Here is a 16,420-nt window from a genome sequence, read left to right on the forward strand (position 1 = left end):
GCTCTGTGGTTTAACCCACAGCGCCACCCACGTCCCATCAGGGGATGAATGAGGTTAAATCCTGCTCTGTAACTAGCTCCCCCACCCTTGCTGACCAACTTTGAAAGGTGGGGCAGTCCACCCAACTGTCAATCACCTGTTGTCATTAAGATGATTGTCTGGCTCAACTCCCTGTCAAAGTTGACCCATGCAGTGGGGGGAGATAAGAATCTGGTCCCACAAGCCAAAAAGGCTCCCCGCCCTTATTATAAAGTTATTGTAGTAATTACAACTGGCAATTGGATTGGAGACTCTTGTTAATGAGAGGTATGGACAGAGAAGGGAGTCAGTTGCTGGGTAGATGAAAGATAGATTTGTGTGAAAGTGCTGTTGAATGTCTCTTATCTACACTATTAGTTTTGTGTTCCAGCTGCTCTTCCCTTTAATCTTTGTAGCCATTGAGGCAGAAGGCACAGAGTGACACAGCAAATGATGATTATTATGTGCTTTGACATAATAATATACCATAGTTAATGCAAGCTGAGATTCATAATCCAGTTTCAAACTATGGTTTCAGATGAACTGTAGTTAGTGAGCCTGGCCAGTGGCCTATCTAATGCAATGTCTGCTTCTCACAGTGTCCAGCCAGATACCTATGGGAAGCCCTTACCAACATCTGAGCACAACAACACTCTTCCCCTTCTGTGGTTTCTAGCAACTGGCATTCAGAATCATAGAACCACGGAATTGTTGAGTGGGATCCTGAGTTCATCTAGTCCAACCGCCTGCAATGCAGAAATAATAGAACCACTTCTGACAGTGGAGTTAAGCTGAACTAACCATGGTTTAATGTTGGGTTCTAACTTAGCCCCTGGTTTTGCATCTCTTCGTTACTCTATTAAAGCTTTTGATTTCTTCACAAGTACTAAAAGGAAGTAGACCAATGATTGTACATGGAGAAAGCATTAAAATATGACTGTTTTTTTAAAAAAAAAATCAGGGAACTCTTGACACCTCAGCAGCATTATGATTGGGGCTTGCGAGCACTGAAGACTGTTCTGAGGGGATGTGGGAACCTTCTTCGACAGTTGAAAAAAAATGGAATGAAAGAGACAGGTAAAACTTTGACGTTGTCTTTCTTTGTATCTTTATAGAACTTCTCAAATTCAAGCATTCTGTTTTTGTGGGAATCTTTTTGACGCCAGATGTAAAATCTTTCCCCCCACAATTAGAATCCTGCAACTGACCCACAGTCATTGGAAGAGCTGTGGCCAGGTTCACACGGAGTTAACGTATTACCATGACCGCTGGTAATACCCACATTGCTCTTGATTCCTAGTTCCATTCTCAGGAACCTAGTTGCTTCAAATAAGAGCCAAAGTTAGATGCTGCTTCACGGTAGTGTATTATCTAACATAGCTACAGGAATCCTAATGTCTTTTGAAGTCATAGGGAAATATAAAAAAATAGGAAGTTTGTTGAAACTGGTGTCCTGTCAAACAGTAGACAATGCTTGGCACAGTGGGTTTGCATTAACAATTAGTTATTTTTTTCTGAGTTGTTGAGCTTATTGTTAAAAAGACCATAGCTTTCTTATGAGTTGTGGCATAAACCTAAGAATTAATGTCTTCACCACACTGCTGAATATTTTCATATTCAGTATATCATGCAGCTCTTATCCTTTTGTCACTGAATTTCCATGTGAAATTTAAGGCATTACAAATCCACCTTCTGTAGGGATTGCATTATTTTGTGATGCTAGACACCAAACTAGTGTGTTTCTCTTACATCTAGAAGCACGAAGAAATTAAATTGTATCCTCTTATCTTTTCTCCCATGTAGTAAATGAAAGCCATATTGTAGTCCAAGCACTGCGACTCAATACGATGTCAAAGCTTACGTTTGCAGATTGTGCACGGTTTGATGCATTAGTTAGAGATGTCTTTCCTGGTATTGACTTCAAGGATGTAGATTATGCAGAGCTAAATAATGCTTTACGAGAAGTCTTTGAGGAGGCCAATTTGGAAATTATATCTACTCAGGTAAGTATCAGCTACAACCCTAACTGATACTGAATACCTTGAGTTTGGTCTTTGCCTAAAAGTCTTAAGAAACTTATAGTGAATCTGTTGTGGTTATAAAAATACTAAAGGAAAAAAATATTAATTCTGTAGTTATTGGAAATACGTTTGCGGTTTATGTAAATGAATATATGCAAAATGTATATATGTAAAATCAAACGTAAAAATATTTTACTAAGTTACATTTTAATAAGCTTCATTGATTCTTGTGGCACTTACCCTTGCAAACCTGTAAGATTAGAGTCAAAATAATTTAGTTCTTGATCTGATCTGAATTGCTTGACACAAAATCCCTCCATGCAATTTAAAGACACTAGAAGCAATGATTTTATTATCTAATTGTGTGAAAGAAGCATCCAGTTGTTTTAGTTACCTCCTCACATTGCTCAGGAAAATGGAACAGGTGAACTAATTTTGTGGTCTAGACTTGGTCAGATGACTCCTTCCATGGGAGGGGGTGTTAATCCCCCCCTCTTTTGCTGTTATGTTATGTATTTTTATGTTGCAAACAACCCTGTGATCATTGTTTGCAACAGAAAAGTTACCTGCCTTAGCCCAGGACAGAACTGTATTCGTGGTCTCAAACCACTAGGTACCTTTACTCACTTTTTTTTGCTGATCGGTCATTTCCTTTCTGCCTCCTACAGTGTCCTCTTTTAATTCAGATTGGGGGGGGGGGAGTCTTTTGTTCTCTCTCTGCTATTTTTCTTCTTTTCTGGTTTCCCTCTGTCAAAACGAACCCTGCAAAAAAAGAAAAAGAAAAAAGGAAGCATACTGTATCCAGTTCCCACCCTAGAGATCAAGTTAGCTAGGGCACATTCCACACTCTTGGATGCCTCTCCCACTGTAAATGGATAAAGGAACATGGGTTCCTGGCTTTGAAGATTCATTCTGGTTTGGGATGAATGAGGCACCCAAGGCACACTTGGCTATAGCAACTAGGCTTGGCTTGGCAGAGAGCTTTGACTTGTGCCAGTCCCCTGGGAGGCAGGATGAGGGACCAAGGTTCTATTCTCAGATGTCATTATCTAATTGGCTGTGGATATCCCTCAGTCTTTTTTCTTAAGCTTGGTCATGGGACAGAATTAGGGGGCAATCATCTGATCTGGACTAAATGCCATAACTTGGTTACATGTTCCTTTCTTCCTTGGGTCGTGAGATGAGTTAATCCAGAATATCAAGTGCCTTGTTCACCCAAAGTGAAAGGAACCAGTACTTGATGTTCCTTTTTGTTTTTAAAAGGTAAACAAAAACTTGAAAATGTCTTATTATCTGCTCCTTATTTGTTTGAGGGATGATGTCTATAAACATTTAAGTGTGTTTTATCCTTCTACTTTTTCTTTTTGGTAAAGATCAAGAAAGTTTTGGAATTGTATGAGCAACTACGCCAGAGGATGGGGGTAGTTATTGTAGGCCCAAGCGGTGCAGGGAAATCAACCCTCTGGAGAATGTTGAGGGCTGCACTTGGGAAAGTTGGCAAAGTAGTGAAACAATATACCATGAATCCCAAAGCTATGCCTCGCCGCCAGCTACTAGGCCATATAGACATGGACACCAGAGAATGGTCTGATGGTGTGCTTACAAACAGTGCTCGACAAGTGGTACGTGAACCAGCAGGTACGTCTGTGAATTAGAAATCTTGGCTTTCATAAACAAGGAGTTTTATTTTTAGATCCTAATCTTGATTACTCTGAAATAAGACACCACTGTACGTATTAAAGTGTGAATAGAATTATAATTCTAAGTTTCGTCGATCTTATGATATCACCATAAATAAGAAAACGACTATGGGGACAATAAGAATTGTTTGCATTGTAGCCATTTATAAGCATGTGGTTAGAGAGAGCATATTCATCTGGCTTGATCTACTTGTTTGTTCATACATGCAGTTGCACACATTGGAATTCCTCAGAATTTATACTTGCCGTCCCCTGTATCCACTCCAATTGCAAATGTTAAAATAAATCTAATTTGAACTCCTACTGAAAAGTGACTTGTTTGAGATACAATGTTTGGTTACTGTTTGTAAATAGATGTTACTTCATGGATAATATGTGATGGTGACATAGATCCCGAGTGGATTGAGTCCTTGAATTCTGTCCTTGATGACAACCGTCTACTTACTATGCCTAGTGGAGAAAGAATTCAGTTTGGCCCAAATGTGAACTTCGTTTTTGAAACCCATGATTTGAGTTGTGCTTCTCCTGCCACAATATCTCGAATGGGGATGATCTTCCTAAGGTAATTTGACATTTGACATAGATGTGCATTAGAGTGATTTTCAGTGATTATATATTCTAAGGAAGGTTGAACAAAATTTGAGGTAAAGTTAATTTAAAATACACACATTATTTTAACCAACCATTGTTTCATTCCATTGTCCCTTCATTGTTTCCATTTGCTTGTTGCTCATTTGGAAGGTAGGTAGTGTCTCTTAAAAGCACAACACTCTCACACAAATGTTATTGGCAGGCTTCACTACATACATGGAATTGGTGACCTCTCCATATTGTTCCCTTTAAATTGAGTTGTGGGTCTGACAGCAACTGTAATGGGATTATTATGCATATTAACAACTTCAAAGAGGGCTTCAAAGAAACACCAATTAGATAGTTGGCCATGTTGGGTTTAATAAGCTGAGATATGAAGAAGACATAGCTGCCACATAGTTTTTTTGCTTCTTTCTTTGCATGAGCAAGTGAACAAGCCAGGAAGTCTTCAGTAAACTATGGTTTTCCATTTCATCCAAAACCAGGAAATCGTAATTAGCAGCTTTGGAACATGTTAAGACATGAAGGTGTAGTTTGAAGTATGCTTAATAGCTTGGCTTGTTCTGAAGCTGTCAAACATAATTTTCAGTACTGATGACATGGAAGATTATTTTATTTAAATAAACCATTTAGCTGCAATTCAAAAGGCAAATATAAGACTTCTGGGCTTGTTTGTAGGGGGTCGCAAGGGAGGCAGGGGGGCGGTATGCCCCGGGTGCCATGTCGGGTGTGTGTGTGTGAGACAAGGCACCCCATGGGGTGCTTGCCCCGCCACCCCCAGACGCGGTGGTGCAAACAGCCACCACGCCTCCCCAGCTGCATGTGGCGGATCCTCTGTTCGCAGCTGCAGCTACAAGCAGAGGATCCTGCCACCGTCCATATGGCGTTCGAGTGGCACCGGTGGCAAACTGCTACGTACAATGCATGTGCAGTGTCGCACGCATGTGCTATACATAGCAATGCTTCACATGCGCTGTACATAGCAGTTTGCTGCTGGCGCCGCTTGGGCACCGTATGGACAGTGGTGGGATCCCTCCGTCGCCGCTACAGCTGCAAGTGAAAGATCCCTCCACTGCCACTGCAGCCATGAGCAGAGGATCTAGCCACCATCCATATGGCGCTCGGGCAGTACCGGCAGCAAACCACTACATACAATGCATGCACAGTGTCACACGCATGCGCTGTATGTAGCGACGCCACACATGCGCCCTATGTAGCGACGCCACACATGCGTCGTACGTAGCAGCACAGAGCGCCCCGGGTGTCGGTTAGCCTTTGTTCGCTCCTGTTTGTAGGCTTGGGCAAGGAGGCTGCGTGTGCTCTTCCTATACTTGTTTATATATTGGTTTATGGCAACATATATTCTTGCTTTAATCTGAGGTATGTCCCATTCTAGTGATGAAGATACTGATCTTAATTCATTGATAAAATCCTGGCTAAGGAACCAACCCGAAGAATGCAGGCAAAATCTTGAAAACTGGATTGGGGATTATTTTGAGAAAGCTCTAAATTGGGTCCTAAAACAGGTGAGTGACAATATATATATAAAGAGTGTCTAAGTTTGGCCTCATTGAGGGGCAGTATTTCAATATGAGTAGGATAATGCAAGAACCTCTAAATGTTTTTTTAATTGAAAAAAGCACTGTATATCAATATTTTAAATGGACAAATTCTAAGTTGAGTGTCAGAAGAATTTCAGTGGGTTCTAATTCCTCCTCCTGTTTCAAAGGCAGGAAATGATATTAGCATTTTCTTGTCTAAAGCCTCTTCCTCTGCTGAACTCCAATTTCATTTCCTGCCTTGCTTGGAGCAGTACTCACGTGTCTCTCTGTACATGTATTCTATCTTGCTCATCTGCATGGATAACACTGTGACCAAAGCCTCAACAGGCAAGGGGATATCAGAATGGGTCTCTCCATTCTGAGGGACAGTGCTGATCTCCTGGGCCAAGAGGCATCTGGTATCCCTGAGATCAGAACACATTTGATGTGTGATAGAGTGGAGAGACAGAAGGAGGGAGGGAGTCAGTCCCATCCTATCTTTCCTTCTTGCTCATCATTTATCCATTGCTTTGCTGATTATGGAGCCTATGAGCATTAACTATAGTGAGTGTGTAGTTACCAGAGCAAATGTTTTAAGATAGTACAGTGGTGCCCCGCAAGACGAATGCCTCGCAAGACGAAAAACCCGCTAGACGAAAGGGTTTTCCGTTTTGGAGGTGCTTCGTGAAACGAATTTCCTATGGGCTTGCTTCGCAAGACGAAAATGTCTTGCGAGTTCCTGCGGGTTTTTTTTCCTCCCCCCCCCCTTTTCTAAGCCGCTAAGCCGCTTATCAGCTGATCCGCTAAGCCGCTTATCAGCTGATCCGCTAAGCCGCTTATCAGCTGATCAGCTAAGCCCCTAAGCTGCTAATAGCGCTAATCCGCAAATCCGCTAATGGGCTTGCTTCGCAAGACGAAAAAACCGCAAGACAAAGAGACTCGCGGAACGGATTCTTTTCGTCTTGCAAGGCACCACTGTAGATGGAATCTATGTGTTGCTTCTTAAGACAGATGTTCTACCAGACACCTTGCTTTTTTAAGATTGATGTTTTAAGATTGTATATGTACTTTTGAGTGCTGTCTTGGCCACTCTCAAGTTTCTGTTAATATTTGCCTCCCTACTTAAACTTGGTCCTGCTGTTGCAAGCTAGTTTACAGGTTGCTTACTGCATGCTCTATTTTACAGAATGACTATGTGGTAGAAACAAGTTTGGTTGGAACAGTGATGAATGGTTTGTCCCATCTTCATGAGTGCACTGAACGTGGACAATTTATAATCAGCCTGATAAGAGGACTAGGTGGAAATCTCAACATGAAATCACGGCAGGAATTTACAAAAGAGGTATTATTGAGAAGACAAAATTATTCTAAGCATTAGCAGTTTCAGGGTAGACATAGAGGGGAAGAGAGGGAGAGAAAGAGTTTAAGATTAAAAATATCTCTCAAGAAGAAGAAAAAAAGCCAAGAACTTATATTGGCACTCAGTTGTGCCACCAAAAACAAAACCTAATAGTCTAAATCAGATGTGAAGTGCAACAAAAATTCTTACATAACAAACAATGTGATAAGGGAAAATGTATAGTGATTTCTAGATAGCATATGAAGATAAAGCATTGTACAAGTTTTGCATGTCTCAATACAAAAAGATTAGTACACTTTTTTTTGAAGCTAAGCTTTTTATTGTTGGCTCTCAGGCAGAAGGAGGAGAAGTTATATAGAGGGGTTGGACAGAAGAACAGCGGTGAAGCCATTTTGCCACATCACTGTGAATATTTATTGTTGAAAGTCACATTTAGTTTTGTTAAAAGAAAAAAAGAGACTAATAAATCTAATAAATAATAATGAAATAATACCCTGAGTAGCAGAAACTTCTGTTACATGTGGTGGAGAATGACGAGTCAATGTTTTGGATCCAGACTAAGTCATGCTTTAGTCCCATTGATTTCAATAGGACTAAAATGTGGCTAACAGTCTAGATCTAACTCTCTAGAATCATTAGAAGGGAACATGCTTTTTATGTTCTGAGCATGAACTGACATATTCAAGCTTGGGAGATAATTTTCTAGACGAAAAGAGGATACAGTTATTTTCTGTATCTAAGTTTCTATATCCAGACATATGTTCTAGATATAGAATGTTTTGTTTTTAACTGTTTTAACTGATTATTTTATTGTTTTATTCACTTTGTAAACTGCTTTGAGGCTTTATTTCAATCAAGTGTTAAATAAAATCTGGCAAAATAAATAAATAGATGTGTTTGTGAAGGATGTGTTTTATAGCAGTTACGTTTGGTATTTTTAGGAGTACATTTAACAATGTTTTAATATAATTTTTGAAAGGTGTTTGCTTGGGCACGTGAGTCTCCACCGAATCCCAACAAACCATTGGACACCTATTATGATCCAGATACTGAACGCCTAATGTCATACCAATTGAAAAAGCCCGAAAACCTGACTGCTGATGATTTCAGCAATGTCCAGACTCTTCCAGTCATTCAAACGCCTGATATGCAAAGAGGCTTGGATTACTTTAAACCTTGGCTAGGCTTTCATAGTAAGCAGCCATTTCTTCTTGTTGGGCCTGAAGGATGTGGAAAAGGGTACGGATTTTCATTTTCATACTAATTGTGATATCAGTGCAGTCCTACTAAAACTTAAAATGATGTTGACGGCAGTATTACTTGAAAATCACATGTTCTCTGATGGATGTGTTCCGCTACTCCAGGCATGTGGATTTCCTCCTCCTGTTTTTTTATACCATGACATCACTGCCCTGTGCTCCATTCCTTCTGAATTGCAGGTTAACTAAGAATATTCCTAATATATAATGTGCAGGTTGCTGTGGGTTTCCCATGTGTGTCAGGTTGTCACATGGTGTCAAGGGTGCTCCCCAGCCAAAGGAATGCACATGGCAGATAGTTAACTCTTTATTGTCAAAGAGAACACCTACAGTCATTTCTATGGCTCTGAATACCTATGCACACTAATCTAGCGCCTAGGCAACTATTCCCAGGTCCTAGGCGATATGTTGCTTCTGCAAGCCGAGTGCTTATCCTCACATTTAAGGAACCAACTCTAGCTGAGCTAGAGGGAGTCCAAAGTGGTTGGAGCTTTGCCTTGAGGGTGAGTTGTGGGTGGGATTTGGATTAATTGTGAACTAGCAAAATGAGAGAGGAGCTTCCAAATGAAGTGCTGTGCAAGATCAACCTCACAAATAAATGAAAATTCAAAGAAGCCTGAAGGATTAGAGGAATTTTAAAGTTTAGCTTACTAGCTGTGCTGTAATGAATACTCATGTAAAAACCATGTACTTGTCCAAGGTTAATGTTTTGGTTTCCAGTTGTTGCATGTTCATTTCACATGGCTAAGACAGACTTTAGATGTTTCTCTCCCAATGTGCTGTATTTGCATCTTTTCATTTCCCCCCTCCAGAATGCTGCTTCGTTATGCCTTTTCCCAGCTTCGGTCCACTCAAATTGCTACAGTTCACTGCAGCGCACAGACTACATCTCGACATCTGCTCCAAAAATTAAGCCAGACATGCTTGGTGATCAGCACCAATACTGGGCGCGTATACAGGCCAAAGGATTGTGAAAGACTGGTTTTATACTTAAAGGATATCAATTTGCCCAAACCGGATAAATGGGGGACGAGCACACTTGTGGCTTTCCTGCAGCAGGTGAATAGAATTTGGTTTAAATGTTGCTTTCAGAATTCTAGTATAGGAAGGAGCTTCACACTTCCTGTTCTGCTTTGAGTCACATTTGATGTTTTCATGAAATTGCACTATAATATCTGGTATAATATTTGTTTCTTGAAAATCCTTGTGTATTTTTTTAAAAGCATGTTTCTCTGAATACATTTGTGTGCCTGTCAGCAGAAGACTTATTGTTCAGGAGGGTGAGCTTCTGGGTGTGCTGCATGGCTATCTATTCATTCATTGCCGTCTCAGGTCATAATTCTGACATTAGTCCTTTCCCCAAATAGGAAATTACGCAGTCCATTAAACATGGGTGCAGAATAAAGTTTGCAGCTTGACAAGAGTAAGCAAGATAAGTTGTGATGCATAATGTTTGGTTTAAATAACAAGTTCAGGAGTGTTTGTAGTGCAGCATTTTGGTTCAGTTATTGTGGAAAACAGTTCACCTGTAAGAAAACCTACTTCAAATTGCTTCCATTCAGTGTTGTTTTATTTCTTACCAGCCATTCACCTTAAGGTTCCAGTGGGAGGGTTGCAATAACTAAAATATTAATATTAAAATCAGTTAAAGCAAGCTACAGTGTAAAGAATAGGGTGGGTTTGAATTCTGTCTATAGATACAGATAAGGTACCAAAGGCCCAGGTAAAGAGGTGCATCTTCAAGATTCAATGAAAGCTACATAATGAACCTCGCAGATACACCATGAGGAGGAATTCTACACCTTGTGTCATGAGTCAGGCAGCTCTACTATGGCAATTGGGGCATCTGATGACATTGAGGTGGGACTCTCCTGGCAACCCACTTGGTCCCTTCTCAGCATCTAGATCAGCCTCCCAGGTTGCTGGGCTCCTGTCCAGGATTCAGTTCACAATCAACCCATTCTTCCTCTTGCTCTGATCAGCCCTGTTTAGATATCTCTATGGGGCTCATAACATCAGTAGTGATTTGGGCAGTCTCTTCAGCTAACAGTGGGCTTGCTGTAGCATCCCTTACTTATAAGATCATGTCTTCCGTCTTTTCCCAGTGACTAGTTCTCCCCAAAGTGCCTTCCATTTTGAGTGTTAACCACCTCATGTGTACCTTCATATACTGTAGAAATTTCATACATTCAGAATGAATGAATTAAGGAAATTTATGTGTTTTCCATAGTAGATTTTGTTTACATAATTCAGCATTTCTCCTTGAAGAAATGTGTGCATATATACATTTCGCATAGAGTTAACCTTTATTAGACCACATAGTCATAGTTACTGCTATTTGCATAGTCTTTAAAAAAGCCTCTTACAAATATTAAACATTTTTTCTGCTTATTATATATGTCTGTTCTGTAAATTTTATCTTATCCCAAGGTGCTGACGTATCAGGGATTTTACGATGAAAATCTTGAATGGGTGGGGTTAGAAAACATCCAGATTGTGGCTTCCATGTCTGCTGGGGGAACACTGGGAAAGCATAAACTTACTTCCAGGTTTACTTCTATTGTCCGTCTGTGTGCAATTGAGTAAGTATCTTCTTGATAATTCTTCATATTTCCATGTATTAGACTGACTGTGAATTGATGAACTCTTTTTATTCCTCTACACATCTATGTTCTCTAAATTATAGCTTAACATACATTATCCTCAGAAAAGAAGTATGCTTATTGTCAGGGCCTGGAGTTAAGGGGGAGAGATTGAGGAGGAATGGTAGAGGCCGACTCCCCTTCCCCTGGAGCTTCCAGAGGAGAGGAAATACAGCAGTAGTTTGAGGAAGGCCACAGCTCAGAGACAGGCGAACAGAAGAGTTGAGAGGTGTTGGGAGAAGGGAGGGGGCAGCCAGCTGATGTTATCACTGGAGAGTATTTCTGATCCCCCTTCTCCTAGAACTTAGCATTCATTGAGGGTGCAAGAGCAAAGGACTCGGAGACAATTAGCCCCTGGTGGCCACCGTAAGGGGAAATGCTGTTGGTAGGAAGGGAAGTGGGAGGAGCAACGCTATTAACAGGAGGCAGACTGCATTCTTTGTCTCTTGCCGTGATGGTTGAATAAACTCATTAGTAAGAACTCTTTGTTTTTCTCTGCTCCTTGCAGCCACCGGGGGAGGGAGAGAATTCCCCGGAGTCTGACACTTATGGAGAATAGAATTTTCATTTATACATTCTCTTTAGTGAACATATAACATGTCCACTCTTTAAAGAAGGGAGCAGGCGGTGTTGCACATGCAAGCCTCTGCTGGCTCAATTTCAGACCTTCCCTCTCAGCATGGAAAGTCTGAAGTGAGATTCTAAGAATGTTTGGGTGCAAACATGTAGAACCCTCCCCATTATCTTAAAGTCATATAATCTTAAACTTGGATATCATCCATATTAAGGTAAAGGGACCCCTGACCATTAGGTCCAGTCGTGGACGACTCTGGGGTTGAGGCGCTCATCTCGCTTTACTGGCCGAGGGAGCTGATGTGCAGCTTCTGGGTCATGTGGCCAGCATGATTAAGCCGCTTCTGGCGAACCAGAGCAGCTCATGGAAATGCCGTTTATCTTCCCCCCAGAGTGGTACCTATTTATCTACTTGCACTTTGACATGCTTTCGAACTGCTAGGTTGGCAGGAGCAGGGACCGAGCAACGGGAGCTCACCCCGTTGCAGGGATTCAAACCGCCGACCTTCTGATCAGCAAGCCCTAGGCTCTGTGGTTTAACCCACAGCGCCACCCGCGTCCCTTCCATATTAAGGTAGTCCTGCATTAATCTAATTGAAAGCATAGCTAATGCAGTCTGGTTCTGACTCATCTTTTGGTTACTGGATAAAAAATAGTACAGGCAGCAACCATTTTGTGCCTATCCAACTGATGTGAGACTTCAGATATACAGGTCCTTTTGGTCCCGGAAGAGGGCATAACGGGGGCTGGGCAGGCTTATATGCACTCCACCGATGTACACGGGGTCCAGGAACAGAACCTTTGTGCAAAATGGTCACTGTATGTAATGATCTTATAAATTAACATTTTTAACCAGTTACTGGCACAATCTTTTGGATGAAGATCTTCAAAGAAGCCAAACTGCATTTCATTTTTGGTCTGTTCGGCTCATACTGATGGTTATAGTTCAAAGTAAACAATACAAAGTAATTTAAAATAACTGTGAAAGTTTGATACTTATAATTCCAATTTCTAGTTATCCAGAAAGAGATCAGCTGCAAACAATTTATAGTGCATATTTAGAACCTGTTCTACACAAGAACCTAAAGAATCATCCTGCTTGGGGATCTTTGGCGAAAATCCATCAGTTGGCAGGATCTATGGTTCAAGTATATGAGCAGGTACAAATGATTTAATCTGGATTCTAATGAAACAGTATAAACTTTAGTGTAGAATTTATGTCTCCGAGTTTCTACATCCTGGTGAAATAGCAAAATACCTAGTGGCGCAAATGAATCTATTCAATTGTGTCTCCCATTCTGTGTTTCCTCTGTGCTTTACAAACTGTTTCTGTATGTGTACCAGATTCACCTGTATCCACGTTTTAATGATTTTAAACTTTGTAGTCATATTTATAATGGTGAATATTTGAATGCCCCAGTGTCTTTTAGAACAATGCAGCTGCACTGTGTACAATATATCTGGAAGCAAGATTCATAGAATCATGGAGTTGGAAGGGACTATGAGGGTCATTTAGGCCAACTCCCTGCAACGTGGGGCTCGAACCCTCAACCCTGAGATTAAGAGTTATACCGGTATTTTGCTATTCACTAATGAAACAATTCTATAGTCCTGTGCACACTTACTTGAGAGCAAGTCCTGTTGAATTTTGTAGGAAGTAAACTTGTGCACGATTGTGCTTCTAGGCATGTAAATGTATATACATATATTTTGTAGAGAAAATGTAGGAAATTACTACAATATATTGTTGAAAACAAGTGGTAGTCTTGTAGTAAAAGAGGTAGTTTTGACATCATTTATATTTCCAGATTCGAGCAAAATTCACAGTAGATGACCATAGCCACTACCTATTCACACCATGCATTCTTACTCAGTGGGTTCTAGGATTGTTCAGATATGATTTAACAGGAGGTGAGTAACTCTGACTTACTCTATGACTAAGCACCTAGTTAAGTTTTTGCTGGAGTTGAAGTTGCCAAGCTGCTTCTTAATCTCTGCAGACTGTTCTGATGCATATGCTGCTTCAGGTTCAATACTATTGTCAGTATGTCTGGCACAGATAATAAATGCAAACAGTATAAAAGGTTGTAAACATTGCGGTCAGTATGGTCACATATGCATATGTGGTGGCCGTGTCCCGTTGTATCCAAGTTTTGGAACCTGCCATTTGCAGAAATGGCAAACATTACACATCAAACTATATGCCACACCAGAAGTAGCTCTTTTAACCATTTGAGAGGAGCAAAATGAGAAATTAATATCTAAGGAACCAATAGTATTTACTTTGTTCATTTATTGCTGGGTGATAACCAAAATATGAAAAACTGCAGAACTTTCTACATTGAATTCTTGGTACAGCGAGCTGTGGCAATTAGCCCTGGCAGAAAAATTGATATATCAGTTTAAATAAGCAAAAGGCAAAGCTTTTATTTTATAGATAGAGAGACAGATAGACAGGTATTATTTTATTTCAATTGCAAGTCAGAGACCTATGCAGCAACATCTACTGAAGTCTTACCTCACATTATGAAAAAGAGACAGTATGAGCTGCAATATTATGATGTAGCATACATCTTTTATTTGTCACACCATTTTGCTGTCTTACTTGCTGCTAAGATGAGGAGTGACTATACTTAGACAGCTATCCTACCAATGACCTAAATGAAAATTCCTACTAAGTGCCATTGTATTGTTTTTATTTAATGCTTATGAAGAGCCTGGTTTTACCATGTACTTTTGAAATTAGAATAGTTTTGAAGCCTTCATTTTCATTCTTGATTTTTATTTCCCCCTTTGCTTCTTGATGATCTCCTTCTGGTATGTAACCTATATTGCTGCATTAATTTTGACTTTCTGTTGAAATGCAGAATTTCAGGGGTTGAACTCTATAATGTATATTATTAATTTATACTTCATAGGGGCATCAACACACACGGTAGATACTGTTTTGGAAATTGTTGCTTATGAAGCCCGCCGTCTCTTTCGTGACAAAATTGTTGGATCCAAGGAACTTCATGTATTTGATAATATTTTGATGAAAGTTTTTCAAGGAGATTGGGGTTCAGATATTTTGGACAGCATGGCAGGTAAAATAAAATAAAATGGTTGGTTTTGTTTTCATGTTTCCAATATTTATTGCATTGAAATAAAATTTATATAGAATATAATATGACCCCACCTTCATTATATTTTCACAGATAGTTTCTATGTAACATGGGGAGCTCGTCATGAACTAGGAACCACTATGGCCCCAGGACAAACATTGCCATCCCATGGAAGGCCACTTGGCAAACTTAACTCAGCAGACCTAAAAGATGTCATCAAAAAGGTATATCAAAACAGATCAATATATTTATATATATGTATTTCAGAAATTCATATGAGACTGAATACTAACTTGTACAGACAGACTTTCCCTCACTCAGTGCGACTTCCCCTTCTTTCTTCCTTTTTGTAGCACTCTCACTACCCCAAAATTTGCTCTGAAGAGTCCCCCAACTTCTGTAAAAACACACAGTGCTGCTTATTCTATAAACAGCTGCTAAATGCAGCATCTTATACAGCTAAGGTTATCCCTCATAAATTTACTTGTAGGACTTACTTCTGTGTAAATATGCATAGGATCAAGTTTCCAAGCTCTTAATCCAGAGGTCAGCAAACTTTTCATCAGGGGGTGGTCCACTGTCCCTCAGACCTTATGGGGGACCGGACTATATTTTGAAAAATATAAATACCCTGCAAGCCAGTCCCACAGCTGCCTCCGGACCTGGAGGAGGAACATACTCTGCACGCGCTCAGGAGTGCGTCTCGGCGCCACCTGCTCACTGGCTTTGTTGACAAGCAGCAGCCGCTCCATCGGCCCATCCCCACGGAGCTCCCAGGCTGCCTTCACCACACACTGCGGCCCGTTGTCCGAGCTCAGGTTGGCGGACAGGCCCTGCACGCGGAACACCGGGCAGGCGGCACACAGCTCACCCTCCAGCTGCTCCAGTGCGGCCACCGAGTGTGCCACCAGCAGCAGCGCCGAGCCGGGCGCCAGGTGCGGGCCCAGCAGGCGCACCAATCCAGCTGAAGCCCCGTGCCATGCCTGTCACAATGCCCTTGGCACGGCCCAAACTTAGTGTGGTAAATTACTGTCTCCTGTTGTGTGTGAATAATATACCATAGTATTAGGTGTCTTATACACTTAGCCAAGAGAGGGTTGACCAAAAGCTTCCTGAAGAGTGTGAATCTTTCCCTGCCTTTAAGAAACTGGAGGAACACAACCTACTTGGTGGTGTCCAAATGCCCACTCAAAAGCACCTTTCAGATAAGACTAATGGTCCCATTTGAGGTGTTGTAACGTACTACTAATGGTGATGTTTCATCTGTGATAGCGGTTTCATATCTACTTGCTGCTTATTGTGTGATGAACATGCGTGAATCAATGAAACACCTGTTCTTCTATTCCTAATCAGGAAGATCTAGACACGGCTTTGGTATTATAATAACAACATAGATGCCATTTGTATAGCTGGCAAGATAATTTCACAGCAGGCCACCAGATTTTATAACTCACCCAAACTTTCCAGCTATAAACACATTTTTCCCTCAATACAAATTGAGGTGAGAAGCCTATGAAGAATGAATTAAGAAACTTCTATCTTCTAGAATAGGGACGCGGGTGGCGCTGTGTGTTAAACCACAGAGCCTAGGGCTTGCCGATCAGAAGGTCG

The 16,420-nt window shown here is 40.8% G+C and overlaps 1 protein-coding gene across 2 annotated transcripts in view; it reads left to right on the top strand.

The window, feature by feature from the left end:
- DYNC2H1 (dynein cytoplasmic 2 heavy chain 1) overlaps positions 1–16,420 on the top strand; it is a 153,275-nt gene that overhangs the window by 38,895 nt on the left and 97,960 nt on the right. Inside the window, exons 37-49 of one of the 2 annotated variants that reach the window (XM_079973223.1) lie at positions 980–1,095; positions 1,822–2,021; positions 3,413–3,677; positions 4,094–4,301; positions 5,727–5,856; positions 7,058–7,213; positions 8,211–8,470; positions 9,303–9,549; positions 10,921–11,072; positions 12,721–12,865; positions 13,514–13,616; positions 14,624–14,791; positions 14,903–15,033. In XM_079973223.1, coding sequence (XP_079829349.1) covers positions 980–1,095; positions 1,822–2,021; positions 3,413–3,677; positions 4,094–4,301; positions 5,727–5,856; positions 7,058–7,213; positions 8,211–8,470; positions 9,303–9,549; positions 10,921–11,072; positions 12,721–12,865; positions 13,514–13,616; positions 14,624–14,791; positions 14,903–15,033 — 2,281 coding nt within the window. The remainder of the gene's footprint in view (positions 1–979; positions 1,096–1,821; positions 2,022–3,412; positions 3,678–4,093; positions 4,302–5,726; positions 5,857–7,057; positions 7,214–8,210; positions 8,471–9,302; positions 9,550–10,920; positions 11,073–12,720; positions 12,866–13,513; positions 13,617–14,623; positions 14,792–14,902; positions 15,034–16,420) is intronic. The other variant, XM_079973224.1, reaches the window with a different exon arrangement.

This window comes from Podarcis cretensis, assembly GCF_951804945.1.
Source record: "Podarcis cretensis genome assembly, chromosome: 4".
Lineage (NCBI taxonomy): Eukaryota > Metazoa > Chordata > Lepidosauria > Squamata > Lacertidae > Podarcis > Podarcis cretensis.